This window comes from Berghia stephanieae, chromosome 5, assembly GCF_034508935.2.
Source record: "Berghia stephanieae isolate SIO BIC M18660-M18661 chromosome 5, UCSD_Bste_1.3, whole genome shotgun sequence".
Lineage (NCBI taxonomy): Eukaryota > Metazoa > Mollusca > Gastropoda > Nudibranchia > Aeolidiidae > Berghia > Berghia stephanieae.
The window spans coordinates 66,245,963-66,263,313 of NC_088364.1; the positions used below are offsets into that span (position 1 = coordinate 66,245,963).

Sequence of the window (17,351 nt, forward strand, 5' to 3'; positions counted from 1 at the left end):
TACTACTACTACTACGACTACTGCTACTACTACTACTGCTACTACTTCTTCTGCTACTACTGCTACTACTACTACTACTACTACTACTACTACTACTACTACTACTACTACTACTACAACTATTACTACTACTGCTACTACTACTACTACTACTACTACTACTACTACTACTACTACTACTACTACTACTACTACTACTACTACTACTATTATTACTAGACTACTGTTGTTATTGTTGCAGGTTCTATTACTACTGCTACTACTGCTGATACTACTACAACTACTACTACTACTACTACTACTACTACTACTACTACTATTACTACTACTACTACTACTACTACTACTACTACTACTACTACTACTACTACTACTACCTACTTACTAATACTACTACTACCACTACCACTACTACACTACGATTACTGCTAATACCACTTCTACTGTAATCGTCACCGTCTTCTTCTTCTTCCTCCTCCTCCTCCTCCTCCTCCTCCTCTTTATCATCATCACCATCATCATCATCATCATCATCATCATCATTATCATCCTCATCACCATTACTATCCTGATCATGATTGATATTTTTAAATTTAAGATGTGAGTATTTAATAATGCTCAATATCTTCATATTTGTGATTTTTCTCTCAGCCTCAAGCCCAGGCCTCCTCTAGATTAGAAGCTCAGTCTTTCTGTTCATCTGAATCCATAACCACCCAAGATAAATCTTGCGACAAAAAGTGGGAGGATGACTTTTCGTGGGCCTGGGCGTACAACAAAGAAAACAAAGAGGAAAAACAGGAAAAGTCTTTTATTAAACTTTGGCTACAAACAATAATTGGTTCCCCTTTGGAAGAAACAAAAAATACTAATCAAGATGAAGAAACTATAGAGCAACATTCAAGTGATGGTCCCAGCTCTCAAGGTGATTCTCTGGACATGACTTTGAAAATGTATGAAAGTGGGGAAATTAGAGATGCAAATAAAATGGTTGATTTACAAACATTTGCACAAGACAGAAGCAAACAATCAAACAGTGAGCCATTTGATACAGAATCAAAGAGCACTCCCAAAGACGCACAATTTAAAGATGATGAAGAGCAACAGTTCAACAAAAATTCACCTCCAAAAGAAGAGAGACTCAGCTCTTCTGTTGATGAAATTGATAAATTGAATTTCGTTACAATTGACGATGAAAAAGTAATCAGTGGCGACTTGATGTCCCACAGTTCCTCGGTAGAGAACACAAGACAAACAGATGGTAACCCCACAACAGACAAAGAGATATTTGAGGACACTGAACAATCATTTTCTACCGATGTAGACCAAGGTACCGTTATTGGTATCAACAAAGAATTCAGTTCATCGGTCGATGATTTATCTGTCTATCATCCCGGAGCTTTAGATGTTTCTATAATATCACAACAACGGGGCAATTCTAAAATTCCACAACAAATTGAAGAAACCGACCATGGATCAAATGAAAAATCTCCAATTCATTCTAAACGGGAAGAAAATCTCTGGGCCCAATCAGACTCTGCTTGGAGTTCACCAGTGGACGGCGGACATACTGGGGATTATTATACTCTAGCCAAAGGGTCGTCAGTTGACAATTTGAATGAAATAGATTCAAGGCTTTTTAATCCATACGATAATATTCATAAAATGGAAGAATATGACAGTTCATCTGTTGACCAAGTGGATAATAGTCGCAAGGGAATACCCGAATCGTCTGTTGACGTTGCCAATTCGCTGGACTCCATCGAAACGTGTAAAGTTGATGTTAGCGATGATGCAATTACACTGGATCCTATGAGAAGAATAGCTTTAGCTGGATTAGGTTTGGCAATTGACCCAGTTTTATCTGGTTCATCGGTTGATGGATTGTGTAATTATGATTCAGAAAAAGCGCCATTGAATATAAATTCAGGAACTAAAAGCTACCCTCCTTTCGATTCAAATTTTGACAATATTGAAGGTAGATCGGATAGTTTGCAATCGAACAGCGAAGACTCTACTGTGGACGTGACAATAAAAGAGAAAAGTTTCGACCTACATTCTACTCCCCTCAATACTGTACCCACTATCATTGATGACATGACTCACAAAGATCTTACAGAACCATCAAACAAAGAAGTGTTTAGAGATGAAGACCAAATCTTATTTGATGCCAACAAGAATACAACAAAAGAAGATCTCGTTGAGAAACCAATACCAGAAAACACCATGGATATATATGATCCGGAAAATACAATGTTAGATATGGCAAAATGCATTGACCAAACAGGAAGAAATCCCGATGTAGCATCAGAAAACGTTCTATCAGAAACTATCTCTAAGAAAGCAACAGAGTATGACCAGACAGAATCAGCTCTTGAAATGGTAACAGAAAAGGACCAAACAGATACAAATATTGACCAATTAGAAACAACCATAAAGAAAGACACAGAGAATATACAGATATATATAGCTCCCGGGAAAACGAGAGATATGGACCAAATAGGAATAGACTCAGAGATTGCAAGAGAGATAATTGAGAATGACCCAACAAAAACAAATCCAGAGAGAGCAATGGAGGCTATTTCATCGGCATCAACTTTAGAGCATGAAACAGAGAGTCGCGACACAAAAGTAACTCACACGAAGTCACAAAAAATTCATCCAGAATATGCATTCCCAGAGAAGACATCAGAAAATGGCATGACAGAGACAAATCTAAATATATTCAAAGAGGATCCGACAGAAACGATTTCAGACGTAATAACCGATGACGCTCGATCAATTACTCCAGAAAGAGCAGCACAGCTTGACCCAACAGGGACAATTTTTAAGATGGAAGCAGAGTGTGTTAACTCCAAAACAACCCCACAGAGATCAACACAGTTTAATCAGACAGAAAAAAATTATGAGAATGTTCCATCAGAAACAACTCAAATGAAAACAACAGAGCTTGAACAAATAGGACCATCTTCAGATGTGGTTACAGAGAACGTTCCATCAGAAACAACTCAAGAGAAAACAACAGAGCTTGATCAAATGAGAACATGTTCTGATTTGGTTACAGAGAATGTGCCATTAGAAACAACGCCAGAGCAAACAACAGAGCTTGATCCAATAGGACCATCTTCTGATGTGGTAACAGAGAATATTCCATCAGAAACAACTCAAGAGAAAGCAGAAGAGCATGACCCAACAAGAACAGCTTCTGAGATCGTCACACAGAATATTCCATCAGAAACAACTCCAGAGAAGACAACAGAGCTTTTTCCAATAGAAACATCTTCTGATGTTGTAACAGAGACTGTTCCATCAGAAACAACTCCTGAGACAATAACAGAGCTTGTTCCAATAGAAACATCTTCAGATGTGGTAACAGATAATATTCCATCAGAAACAACTCCAGAGAAAACAACAGAGCTTGATCCAGTAGGAATACCTTCTGATGTAGTAACAGAGAATATTCCATCAGAAACAACTCCAGAGAAAACAACAGAGCTTGATCTAGTAGGAATACCTTCGGATATGATAACAGAGAATGTTCCATCAGAAACAACTCTCGAGAGAGCAGAAGAGCATGATCCAATAGGAACAGATTCTGAGGTCGTCACAGAGAAGATTCCATCAGAAACAACTCCAGAGAAAACAACAGAGCTTGATCCAATAGGAATATCTTCTGATCTGGCTACAGAGAATGTTCCATCAGAAACAACTCCGGGGAAAACAACAGAGCTTGATCTAATAGGAACATGTTCTAATGTGGTAACAGAGAATGTTTCATCAGAAACAACTCCAGAGATCACAACAGAGCTTGATTCAATAGGAACAGCTTCTGAGGTTGTCTCAGAGAATATTACTTCAGAAACAACCCCAGAGAACACAACAGACCTTGTTCCAATAGGAACATCTTCTGATGTGGTAACAGAGAATGTTCCATCAGAAACAACTCCCGAGAAAGCAGAAGAGCATCATCCAACAGGTACAGCTTCTGAGGACGTCACACAGAATATCCCATCAGAAACAACTCCAGAAAAAACAACAGGGATTGTTCCAATAGGAACATCTTCTGATGTGATATCAGAGAATGTTCCATCAGAAATAAAGACAGAGCATACAACAGAGCTTGATCCAATAGGAGCATCTTCTGATGTGATATCAGAGAACGCTCCATCAGAAACAACACCAGAGAAAACAACAGAGCTTGATCTAATAGGACCATCTTATGATTTGATAACCGAGAATATTCCATCTGAAACAACACAAGAGAAAGCAGAAGAGTATGATCCAACAGGAACAGCTTCGGGTGTCGTAACAGAGAATATTCCATCAGAAACAATTCCAGAGAACACAACAGACCTTGTTCCAATAGGACCATCTTATGATGTGATAACAGAGAATGTTCCATCAGAAACGACTCCCGAGAAAGCAGTAGAGTATGATCCAACAGGTACAGCTTCTGAGGTCGTCACACAGAACATTCCATCAGAAACAACTCCAGAAAAAAAACAGAGCTTGTTCCAATAGGAGCATCTGCTGATGTTGTTACACAGAATGTTCCATCAGAAACAAAGACAGAGCCTACAACAGAGCTTGATCCAATGGGAACATCTTCTGTGATATCAGAGAATGCTCCATCAGAAACAACACCAGAGAAAACAACAGAGCTTGATCCAACAGGAACAGCTTCTGAGGTCGTCACACAGAATATTCCATCAGAAACAACTCCAGATAAAACAACAGAGGATGATCCAATAAGAACATCTCCTGATTTGGCTACAGAGAATGTTCCATCAGAAACAACTCCAGGGAAAACAGCAGAGATTGATCTAATAGGAACATGTTCTAATGTGGTAACAGAGAATGTTTCATCAGAAACAACTCCAGAGATCACAACAGAGCTTGATTCAATAGGAACAGCTTCTGAGGTTGTCTCAGAGAATATTACTTCAGAAACAACCCCAGAGAACACAACAGACCTTGTTCCAATAGGAACATCTTCTGATGTGGTAACAGAGAATGTTCCATCAGAAACAACTCCCGAGAAAGCAGAAGAGCATCATCCAACAGGTACAGCTTCTGAGGACGTCACACAGAATATCCCATCAGAAACAACTCCAGAAAAAACAACAGGGATTGTTCCAATAGGAACATCTTCTGATGTGATATCAGAGAATGTTCCATCAGAAATAAAGACAGAGCATACAACAGAGCTTGATCCAATAGGAGCATCTTCTGATGTGATATCAGAGAACGCTCCATCAGAAACAACACCAGAGAAAACAACAGAGCTTGATCTAATAGGACCATCTTATGATTTGATAACCGAGAATATTCCATCTGAAACAACACAAGAGAAAGCAGAAGAGTATGATCCAACAGGAACAGCTTCGGGTGTCGTAACAGAGAATATTCCATCAGAAACAATTCCAGAGAACACAACAGACCTTGTTCCAATAGGACCATCTTATGATGTGATAACAGAGAATGTTCCATCAGAAACGACTCCCGAGAAAGCAGTAGAGTATGATCCAACAGGTACAGCTTCTGAGGTCGTCACACAGAACATTCCATCAGAAACAACTCCAGAAAAAACAACAGAGCTTGTTCCAATAGGAGCATCTGCTGATATTGTTACACAGAATGTTCCATCAGAAACAAAGACAGAGCCTACAACAGAGCTTGATCCAATGGGAACATCTTCTGTGATATCAGAGAATGCTCCATCAGAAACAACACCAGAGAAAAACAACAGAGCTTGATCCAACAGGAACAGCTTCTGAGGTCGTCACACAGAATATTCCATCAGAAACAACTCCAGATAAAACAACAGAGGATGATCCAATAAGAACATCTCCTGATTTGGCTACAGAGAATGTTCCATCAGAAACAACTCCAGGGAAAACAGCAGAGATTGGTCCAATAGGAACATCTCCTGATGTGGTAATAGAGAAGATTTCATCACAAACAACTCAAGGGAAAACAACAGAGCTTGATCAAATAGGAATATCTTCTGATCTGACTACAGAGAATATTCCATCGGAAACAACTCCAGAGAAAACAACAGAGCTTGATCCAGTAGGAATACCTTCTGATGTAGTAACAGAGAATATCCCATCAGAAACAACTCCATGGAACACAACAGAGCTTGGTCCAATTGGAACATCTTCTGATGTGGTAACAGAGAATGTTTCATCAGAAGCAACTCTGAAGAAAGCAGAAGAGCATGATCCAACAGGAACAGCTACTGAGGTCGTCACAGATAATATTCCATCAGAATCAACTCTACAGAAAACAAAAGAGCTTGACCCAATAGGAACATGGTCTGATTTTGTAACAGAAAATGTTCCGTCAGAAACAACTCCAAAGAAATCAACAAAGCCTGACTCATCTCGAACAGCTTCTCATCAGGTAATAGATAACAATCCATCAGAAACAACCCTAGAGGAATCAATAGAGCTTATTTCACCAGGACCAGCTTCTATGGTTGTAACAGAGAATGTTCTGTCAGGAACAACTCCAGAGAAATCACGAGAGTTTGATCCTGCAATAATAGCTTCCGAAGTGGCAAACAACAATATTGCAATAAAAGCAACTCTAGAGAAGACAACATGTCTTGATCCCTCAGGAACAACTTTTGAAGAGGTCACAAAAGATGCTCCACCAGTAATGACTCTAGAAAACGCAGCAGAATATTGTCCAAGTGAAACAATTCTTACAAATATTGACAAATTAGAAACATCTTTTGCGAAGACAACAGACAATAGCCTGACAGAAAAGTCTGATGCAACTCCAAAGAATGCGCCAGAAAGTGGTTCAACAGAAAGAATTATTACCGAGGTGGCAACCGCTGAGGCAGCAAAGAAATACCATGGAGATAAAGCATGTATAGATAACGCAAACTGGAAAACCCAAATAGAACCACCTCGTGTTGGAAATATCTTGCAGGGAGCGACAAAAGCCAACGAGCTTAATACCCATAAGACTTCCGGTTTGTCGTGTCATGATGAGACAACATCTGAGATTAAACATCTAGCATCAGTTACAGTTGGTTGCACAGTATCAATAGATTCAGCAACTGGAAAACTCTACAATCCATGCCCAGATCAGGACCAAAATGCAACCAAACAACAACATTGCTATGTGAGACTTTTGTATGATCACCGTCCTGACAGCGTAATACAAGAAGACTCGGACGATATTATATCTAAATTTGCAGATGCAAAAGAGCGGCCAGCTATTTTTACAAAAACAAAAGCATTGCTAGCAAATAAGACTGTACGGCATTTGGCAAGCTGTGAAGGGGCAACAAAGTTTCTGAAAAGACAAAGTACGGTAAAACTAAGTATTGAGTCATCTTCGGCTGAGTCCCTTAAAGATACACAAATTGAACTTTGCATCAAAACAGATTCAAATCTCCCTACTTTTATCTCTACATTCGAACACGATATCAAGATATTAATTAAATCAAATTCTTCTACCAAAGAGGTTCAAAATGTTCATAATGATTCAGAGGAAGTAAAAGACAATAACCAAGATAACATAAATGTAAAGGAGTCAGATGTAAATCAATATCAAAGTCCAGTCGACGATCCTGCGTTTCTAGTTAGAAGTGACTCAAGAGAATGTTTTGACGACGAAATCATTAAACCGATTCTCCTCACCAACATTTCCCTGGAAAAGCCTGACAGCACGACAGAACCAGAGGATATTCCATTCGATAAAAGTTTCAATGAAAAGGATGACGTTGATTTTGGAATCAGAAGGCAGACACAGTCTGACCACATTGACAGCCAAACTGACAATGATAACCAGGGAATCGGTGATGACCATGGTGTTAGTGATAATGTAGTAGGAACAGAATCTATTGCTGGTGAAGTTTCCGATGTTCTTGACAATTCTATTTTTACCGACAGGCCAAATTCTCCAGAGGCACTGATGGATGAATTCATTAAACCTAAATTGGAAGGAAATCTGTGTAATAGTAACAATAATGACGCAAAACAAAAAGACGTGGAAAATGTCACAGAGGTTGAAACTTTAGCAAAGTGCCCAACTGAACTTTCACGATTTAGTGAAGGGCCTAAAATAGTTTATAGTGATTCGGAAGAGATTGATGGCGATGAGAGGCATATCCTTTATGTGGAGGAAATGGAAAAGTCAATCTTATTGGAAAAGAATGAGGACAATGAAACAGATGGTTCAAAAGACACAACCAAAATCGTCAAAGCTGGACAAGATAACATTGAGGATTTGAAAGATGTAAAAGAAACCACAACTTATCAAAATATCGCTTCCTCTAAAGTTGATGGACTACACGAAGATACTAAAACAGTAAATAGTGAATCGAGTGCTAAGACAGTTGACAGTGAAGTGATTTTGCAAGTTAGTGAACTGGAAAAATCAGTTTTGCTGGAACTAACGTCAGGTTTAAGTCAAATTAAAGATGCCGAAAACAACAATGAAGACGATTTTACGCTTGATCTGACTGAGACAAATTTAAACCAATATCAAAGTCCAGTGGACGATCCGACATTCCTGGTTAGAAGTGACTCACGAGAATCTTTTGATGACGAATTTATTAAACCGATTCTTCAGAGCAACATTTCTCATAGTGGAAAGCCTGATGACAAAGTAGAGGAGAAAGACGTTCCTTTCAATAAAAGCTTTGATGAAGAAGATGAAGTTGATTTAGGGATCAGAAAACAAACACAGCCTGTCAACAATGACAACCAGACTAACAATGATGACGATGTTAATGTAGCAGGAACAGAATATATTGCTGATGAAGTTCCAGATATTCTAGACGATCCCATGATTATTGACAGACCGAGTTCTCCAGAGGCGATTATGGATGAATTCATTAAACCTATTTTGGAGAGAAACCAATGTGATGCTAATGGCCTTGATGGAAAACTTGAAGACTCAGAAAAGAGTATGAAGAGTTCAGCTGAGCATCCAGATTTAAGCGAAGACCCGAAAATAATTTACAGTGACTCCGAAGAGATGGCTAGTGAAAACAGAGAAAATATTTACGTGGAGGAAATGAAAAAGTCAATTCTACTGGACAAGGATAAAGACATTGAAACAGAAGTGTTAGAAGATTCTAACATAGTAGTGAAGGATAAAATTGATGACTTGAAAGAAACAACTAGTCAGAATATTGTCCCCTCTGAACCTGATAAAGATCGTGGAGAGTTGGATGCTACAAAAGTTAACAATGAAGTAATTCTGCAAGATGAAGAAATGGAAAATTCAGTCGATGCTCCAATGCTCGACTTAACTGAAACAAATTTAAACCAATACCAAAACCCAATCGACGATCCGACATTCCTGGTTAGAAGTGACTCACGCGAATCTTTTGATGATGAATTCATTAAACCGATTCTTCAAAGCAACAATTCTCACAATGAAATGCCTGGCGACAAAGTAAAAGGGAAAGAAGTTCCCTTCGATGAAAGTTTTGATGAAGAAGATGATGTCGATTTAGGGGTAAAAATACAAGCACAGCCCGGGAATAATGACAACCAGTCTAGTTTAGATGACGATGCTAATGTAGCAGGAACAGAATCTATTGCTGACGAAGTTCCAGATATTCCAGACGATCCCATGATTATCGACAGACCGAGTTCTCCAGAGGCGGTCATGGATGAATTCATTAAACCTATATTGGAAAGAAATCAATTGATTACTTGCGACATTGGGAGAAAAGTTGAAGAGGCAGAAAACGAAACAGTGGATGAAAAGATAACGGAGTGTTCAGCTGAGCAATCACAATTATGTGAAGAGCCCAAAATAGTTTATAGTGACTCGGAAGAGATGGATAGCGATATCATTCATGTGGATGAAATGGAAAAGTCAATTTTGCTTGAAGACCCATCAGGTTTCATTCCGTTTAAAGATGCCAAAGACACAAATGATGAAGAATCTGTGCTGGCCTTGACCGAGACAAATTTAAACCGATATCAAAGTCCAGTTGACGATCCTATAGTCCTTGTTAGAAGTGACTCACGAGAATCTTTTGATGACGAATTTATTAAACCGATTCTTCACAGCAACATTTCTCATAGTGGAAAGCCTAATGACATAAGAGAGGAGAAAGACGTTCCTTTCAATAAAAGTTTTAATGAAAAAGATGATGTTGATTTAGGGATCAGAAAACAAACACAGCATGTCAACAATGACAACCAGACTAACAATGAAGACGATGCTAATGTAGCAGGAACAGAATCTATTGCTGACGAAGTTCCAGATATTCTAGACGATCCTATGATTATTGACAGACCGAGTTCTCCAGAGGCGATTATGGATGAAGTCATTAAAACTATTTTGGAGAGAAACCAATGTGATGCTAATGACCTTGAGGGAAAACTTGAAGACTCTGAAAAAAGTATGGAGAGTGCAGCTGAGCATCCACATTTAAGCGAAGACCCGAAAATAATTTATAGTGACTCCGAAGAAATGGATAGTGAAAACAGAGAAAATATTTACGTGGAGGAAATGGAAAAGTCAATTCTACTGGACAAGGATGAGGACATTGAACCAGAAGTATTAGAAGATTCTAACATAGTAGTGAAGGATAACATTGATGACTTGAAAGAAACAACTAGTCAGAATATTGTCCCCTCTGAACCTGATAAAGATCGTGGAGAGTTGGATGCTACAAAAGTTAACAATGAAGTAATTCTGCAAGTGGAAGAAATGGAAAATTCAGTCGATGCTCCAATGCTCGACTTAACTGAAACAAATCTAACACAATACCAAAGCCCAGTCGACGATCCAACATGCCTGGTTAGAAGTGACTCACGAGAATCTTTTGATGACGAATTCATTAAACCAATACTTCACAGCAACATTTCTCATAATGAAAAGCCTGACTACAAAGTAAAAGAGAAAGAAGTCCCCTTCGGTGAAAGTTTTGATGAAGAAGATGATGTCGATTTAGGAGTCAAAAAACAAGCACAGCCTGAGAATAATGATAACCAGACTAGCATTGCTGACGATGCTAATGTAGCAGGAACAGAATCTATTGCTGATGAAGATTCAGATATTCTAGACGATCCCATGATTATCGACAGATCTAGTTCTCCAGAGGCGGTCATGGATGAATTCATTAAACCTATTCTGGAAATAAATCAATTTAATTATTGTGACGGAAGCGGAAAAGTCAAAACCAGGACTGAAAAGAGTACGGAGCGTTCAACTGAGAAATCACAATTATGTGAAGAGCCCAAAATAGTTTATAGTGACTCGGAAGAGATGGATAGCAATATCATTCATGTAGATGAAATGGAAAAGTCAATTTTGCTTGAAGACCCATCAGGTGTCATTCAGGTTAAAGATGTCGAAGACACAAATGATGAAGAATCTGTGCTGGCCTTGACTGAGACAAATTTAAACCGATATCAAAGTCCAGTCGACGATCCGACATTCCTTGTTAGAAGTGACTCACGAGAATCTTTTGATGACGAATTTATTAAACCGATTCTTCATAGCAACATTTCTCATAGTGGAAAGCCCGATGACATAATAGAGGAGAAAGACGTTCCTTTCAATGAAAGTTTTAATGAAGAAAATGATGTTGATTTAGGGATCAGAAAACAAACACAGCATGTCGACAATGACAACCAGACTAACAATGAAGACGATGCTAATGTAGCAGGAACAGAATCTATTGCTGACGAAGTTCCAGATATTCTAGACGATCCCATGATTATTGACAGACCGAGTTCTCCAGAGGCGATTATGGATGAAGTCATTAAACCTATTTTGGAGAGAAACCAATGTGATGCTAATGGCCTTGAGGGAAATCTTGAAGACTCTGAAAAAAGTATGGAGAGTGCAGCTGAGCATCCACATTTAAGCGAAGACCCGAAAATAATTTATAGTGACTCCGAAGAAATGGATAGTGAAAACAGAGAAAATATTTACGTGGAGGAAATGGAAAAGTCAATTCTACTGGACAAGGATGAGGACATTGAACCAGAAGTATTAGAAGATTCTAACATAGTAGTGAAGGATAAAATTGATGACTTGAAAGAAACAACTAGTCAGAATATTGTCCCCTCTGAACCTGATAAAGATTGTGGAGAGTTGGATGCTGCAAAAGTTAACAATGAAGTAATTCTGCAAGTGAAAGAAATGGAAAATTCAGTCGATGCTCCAATGCTCGACTTAACTGAAACAAATCTAACACAATACCAAAGCCCAGTCGACGATCCGACATTCCTGGTTAGAAGTGACTCACGAGAATCTTTTGATGACGAATTCATTAAACCACTACTTCATATCAACATTTCTCATAATGAAAAGCCTGACGACAAAGTAAAAGAGAAGGAAGTCCCCTTCGGTGAAAGTTTTGGTGAAGAAGATGATGTCGATTTAGGAGTCAAAAAACAAGCACAGCCTGGGAATAATGACAACCAGACTAGCATTGATGACGATGCTAATGTAGCAGGAAAAGAATCTATTGCTGATGAAGATTCAGATATTCTAGACGATCCCATGATTATTGCCAGACCGAGTTCTCCAGAGGCGGTCATGGATGAATTCATTAAACCTATATTGGAAAGAAATCATTTGATTGCTTGCGACATTGGAGCAAAAGTTGAAGATGCAGAAAACAGAACAGTGGATGAAAAGAGAACGGAGTGTTCAGCTGAGCAATCACAATTGTGTGAAGAGCCCAAAATAGTTTATAGTGACTCGGAAGAAATGGATAGCGATATCATTCATGTGGATGAAATGGAAAAGTCAATTTTGCTTGAAGACCCATCAGGTGTCATTCAGGTTAAAGATGTCGAAGACACAAATGATGAAGAATCTGTGCTGGCCTTGACTGAGACAAATTTAAACCGATATCAAAGTCCAGTCGACGATCCGACATTCCTTGTTAGAAGTGACTCACGAGAATCTTTTGATGACGAATTTATTAAACCGATTCTTCATAGCAACATTTCTCATAGTGGAAAGCCCGATGACAAAGTAAAAGAGAAGGAAGTCCCCTTCGGTGAAAGTTTTAGTGAAGAAGATGATGTCGATTTAGGAGTCAAAAAACAAGCACAGCCTGGGAATAATGACAACCAGACTAGCATTGATGACGATGCTAATGTAGCAGGAAAAGAATCTATTGCTGATGAAGATTCAGATATTCTAGACGATCCCATGATTATTGCCAGACCGAGTTCTCCAGAGGCGGTCATGGATGAATTCATTAAACCTATATTGGAAAGAAATCATTTGATTGCTTGCGACATTGGAGCAAAAGTTGAAGATGCAGAAAACAGAACAATGGATGAAAAGAGAACGGAGTGTTCAGCTGAGCAATCACAATTGTGTGAAGAGCCCAAAATAGTTTATAGTGACTCGGAAGAAATGGATAGCGATATCATTCATGTGGATGAAATGGAAAAGTCAATTTTGCTTGAAGACCCATCAGGTGTCATTCAGGTTAAAGATGTCGAAGACACAAATGATGAAGAATCTGTGCTGACCTTGACTGAGACAAATTTAAACCGATATCAAAGTCCAGTCGACGATCCGACATTCCTGGTTAGAAGTGACTCACGAGAATCTTTTGATGACGAATTTATTAAACCGATTCTTCACAGCAACATTTCTCATAGTGGAAAGCCCGATGACATAATAGAGGAGAAAGACGTTCCTTTCAATGAAAGTTTTGATGAAGAAGATGATGTTGATTTAGGGATCAGAAAACAAACACAGCATGTCAACAATGACAACCAGACTAACAATGAAGACGATGCTAATGTAGCAGGAACAGAATCTATTGCTGACGAAGTTCCAGATATTCTAGACGATCCCATGATTATTGACAGACCGAGTTCTCCAGAGGCGATTATGGATGAATTCATTAAACCTATTTTGGAGAGAAACCAATGTGATGCTCATGGCCTTCAGGGAAAACTTAAAGACTCTGAAAAAAGTATGAAGAGTGCAGATGAGCATCCACATTTAAGCGAAGACTCTAAAATAATTTATAGTGACTCCAAAGAAATGTATAGTGAAAGCAGAGAAAATATTTACGTGGAGGAAATGGAAAAGTCAATTCTACTGGACAAGGATAAAGACATTGAAACAGGAGTATTAGAAGATTCTAACATAGTAGTGAAGGATAACATTGATGACTTGAAAGAAACAACTAGTCAGAATATTGTCCCCTCTGAACCTGATAGAGATCGTGGAGAGTTGGATGCTACAAAAGTTAACAATGAAGTAATTCTGCAAGTGGAAGAAATGGAAAATCCAGTCGATGCTCCAATGCTCGACTTAACTGAAACAAATCTAACACAATACCAAAGCCCAGTCGATGATCCGACATTCCTGGTTAGAAGTGACTCACGAGAATCTTTTGATGACGAATTCATTAAACCACTACTTCACATCAACATTTCTCATAATGAAAAGCCTGACGACAAAGTAAAAGAGAAAGAAGTTCCCTTCGATGAAACTTTTGATGAAGAAGATGATGTCGATATAGGAGTCAAAAAACAAGCACAGCCTGGGAATATTGACAACCAGACTAGCATTGATGACGATGCTAATGTAGCAGGAACAGAATCTATTGCTGATGAAGATTCAGATATTCTAGACGATCCCATGATTATCGACAGACCGAGTTCTCCAGAGGCGATTATGGATGAATTCATTAAACCTATTTTGGAAAGAAACCAATGTGATGCTAATGGCCTTGACGGAAAACTTGAAAAATCTGAAAAAAGTATGGAGAGTTCAGCTGAGCATCCAGATTTAAGCGAAGACCCGAAAATAATTTATAGTGAATCCGAAGAGATGGAGAGTGAAAACAGAGAAAATATTTACGTGGAGGAAATTGAAAAGACAATTCTACTGGACAGGGAAGAGGACAGTGAACCAGAAGTGTTAAAAGATACTATCACAGTAGTGAAGGATAGTAGTGATGACTTGAAAGAGATAAAGGAAGCAACTGGTCAGATTATTGTCCTCTCAGAACTTGATAAAAATTATCGAGAGACTGAAACAATTAATGAGTTGGATGCTACAAAAGTTAACAATGAAGTAATTCTGCAAGTCGAAGAAATGGAAAAGTCAGTCGAAGCTCCAATGCTTCACTTAACCGAAGCAAATTTAGACCAATGCCAAAGCCAAGGCGACGATCCGACATTCCTGGTTAGAAGTGACTCACGAGAATCGTTTGATGACGAATTCATTAAACAAATACTTCACAGCAACATTTCTTATAATGAAAAGCCTGACGACAAAGTAAAAGAGAAAGAAATTCCTTTCGATGAAAGTTTTGATGAAGAAGATGATGTTGATTTAGGGATCAAAATCCAAGCACAATCTGGCGATAATGACAACCAGACTAGCATTGATGACGATGCTAATGTGACTGGAACAGAACCTGTTGCTGTTGAAGATTCAGATGTTCTCGATGATCCCATGATTATTGACAGACCGAATTCTCCAGAAGCATTCATGGAAGAGTTCATTAAACCTGCTTTGGAGGGAAATCAATTTAATTTTCGTGACGGAAGCGGTAAAGTTGAAGATGCAGAAAACGGAACAGTGGCTGGAAAGAGAACGGAGTGTTCATCTGAGCAATCACAATTATGTGAGGAGCCCAAAATAGTTTATAGTGACTCGGAAGAGATGGATAGCGATATCATTCATGTGGATGAAATAGAAAAGTCAATTTTTCTTGAAGAGACATCAGGTTTCATTCAGGTTAAAGATGCCGAAGACACAAATGATGAAGAATCTCTGCTGGCCTTGACTGAGACAAATTTAAACCAATATCAAAGTCCAGTCGACGATCCGACATTCCTTGTTAGAAGTGACTCACGAGAATCTTTTAATGATGAATTCATTAAACCGGTACTTCACAGTAACATTTCTTGCAGTAAAAATCCAGACATTATTGTAGAAAACAAAGAAGTTTCTTTCGCTGAAAGTTTTGATGGAGAAGATGATGTTGATTTTGGGCTCAAAAAGCAAGTGCAGCCTGTCGACGTTGACAGTCAAATTGATGGTGATGACCCTGGTGATTTAGCTGGACCAGAATCTGTTGCTGGTAAAATTTCAGATATTCCGGACGATTCCATGATTATGGACAGACAGAGTTCTCCGGAGGCGTTTATGGATGAATTCATTAAACCGATTTTGGACAGAAACAAATTAAATGCTAGTGATGGTGACGGAAAAGTTCAGGACACAGAGAATAACAATGACGCTGTAAGTAGTATGGGGTATTTAGCTGAGCTATCACAAATAAGTGAAGATCCCAAAATAGTTTATAGTGACTCGGAAGAGATAGATAGCAATGGGCGGGGTGTCATTCGTGTGGAGGAAATGGAAAAGTTAATTCTATTGGAAAAGAATGAAGACGATGAAACAGAAGTGTCAAAAGATTTTAACATACTCCCGAAAACTGTACAAGATGATTTCGAGGACTTGAAAGACATAAAGGAAACATTAACTTGTCAAAATATCACTTTTTCTAAAGCCGATGGACTTCACAAAGATACTGAAACATTAAATAGCGAATCAAATGTTGCAACAGTTAATAGTGAAGTCGTTTTGTCGGTTGATGAAAAGGAAAAGTCAGTTTTGCTTGAGCAATCTTCAAGTTTAAGTCATGTCAAAGATAGTGAAGAAAACAATATTCATAATAATGGCGGTGAACTTGGAGCAGAGACTGTCAGAGACGAATTCTTAGACATACTTGACGATCCATTGGTTATCAACAGACAGAGTTCCCCAGAAGATTTTATGGACGAAGTAATTAGACCTATTTTGGAAAGAACTCACTCCGACGTTGACAAACTTGAAGATGCACAAAATATTGGTCATGATTATGATTCAAAAGAACAAATACAATTAAGTGAAGAGCCCAATGTAGTGTATTATGACTCGGACGAAACAGTTACTGACAAAGAAGCAAACATTAATGTGGAAGAAATAGAAGACTCGAATAGACCAGATAAAAGTAACGAAAGTAAAGCAGATTTGTCAGAGGATACAAAACAAAGTATCAGAAATGAAGAATGTGATACAGAAGCCTTGAAAGTAGAGACTGAAATGGCAGCCAAGCAAACTGTCTGTCCGTCTCATTATGATGTTCTGAGCAAAGGTCCGGATGTTGTTGATAAACAACCAATTGTCTCCAAAGAGCTTGGCGATTTGGATGCAGAAAATGTAATTCAACTTCCGATCAAAGCTGCCTGTGAATATGCTGATTTAGACAACACATATGATAAAGGTAACGTGTGTGTGTGTGTGTGTATGTGTGTGTGTGTGTGTTTTAATCATCCATACTTGACAATAATAGTGATGATGTGATAATGATGATGATGATG

At 38.5% G+C, this 17,351-nt stretch overlaps 2 protein-coding genes across 2 annotated transcripts in view; both read left to right on the top strand.

Annotated features, from left to right (window-relative positions):
* LOC144973436 (uncharacterized) overlaps positions 1-9,023 on the top strand; it is a 20,527-nt gene extending 11,504 nt beyond the window's left edge. Inside the window, exon 6 of the mRNA XM_078915892.1 lies at positions 652-9,023. Coding sequence (XP_078772018.1) covers positions 652-4,521 — 3,870 coding nt within the window. The 3' untranslated portion in view covers positions 4,522-9,023. The remainder of the gene's footprint in view (positions 1-651) is intronic.
* LOC144973435 (uncharacterized) overlaps positions 5,713-17,351 on the top strand; it is a 22,629-nt gene continuing 10,990 nt past the window's right edge. Inside the window, exon 1 of the mRNA XM_078915891.1 lies at positions 5,713-17,254. Coding sequence (XP_078772017.1) covers positions 5,713-17,254 — 11,542 coding nt within the window. The remainder of the gene's footprint in view (positions 17,255-17,351) is intronic.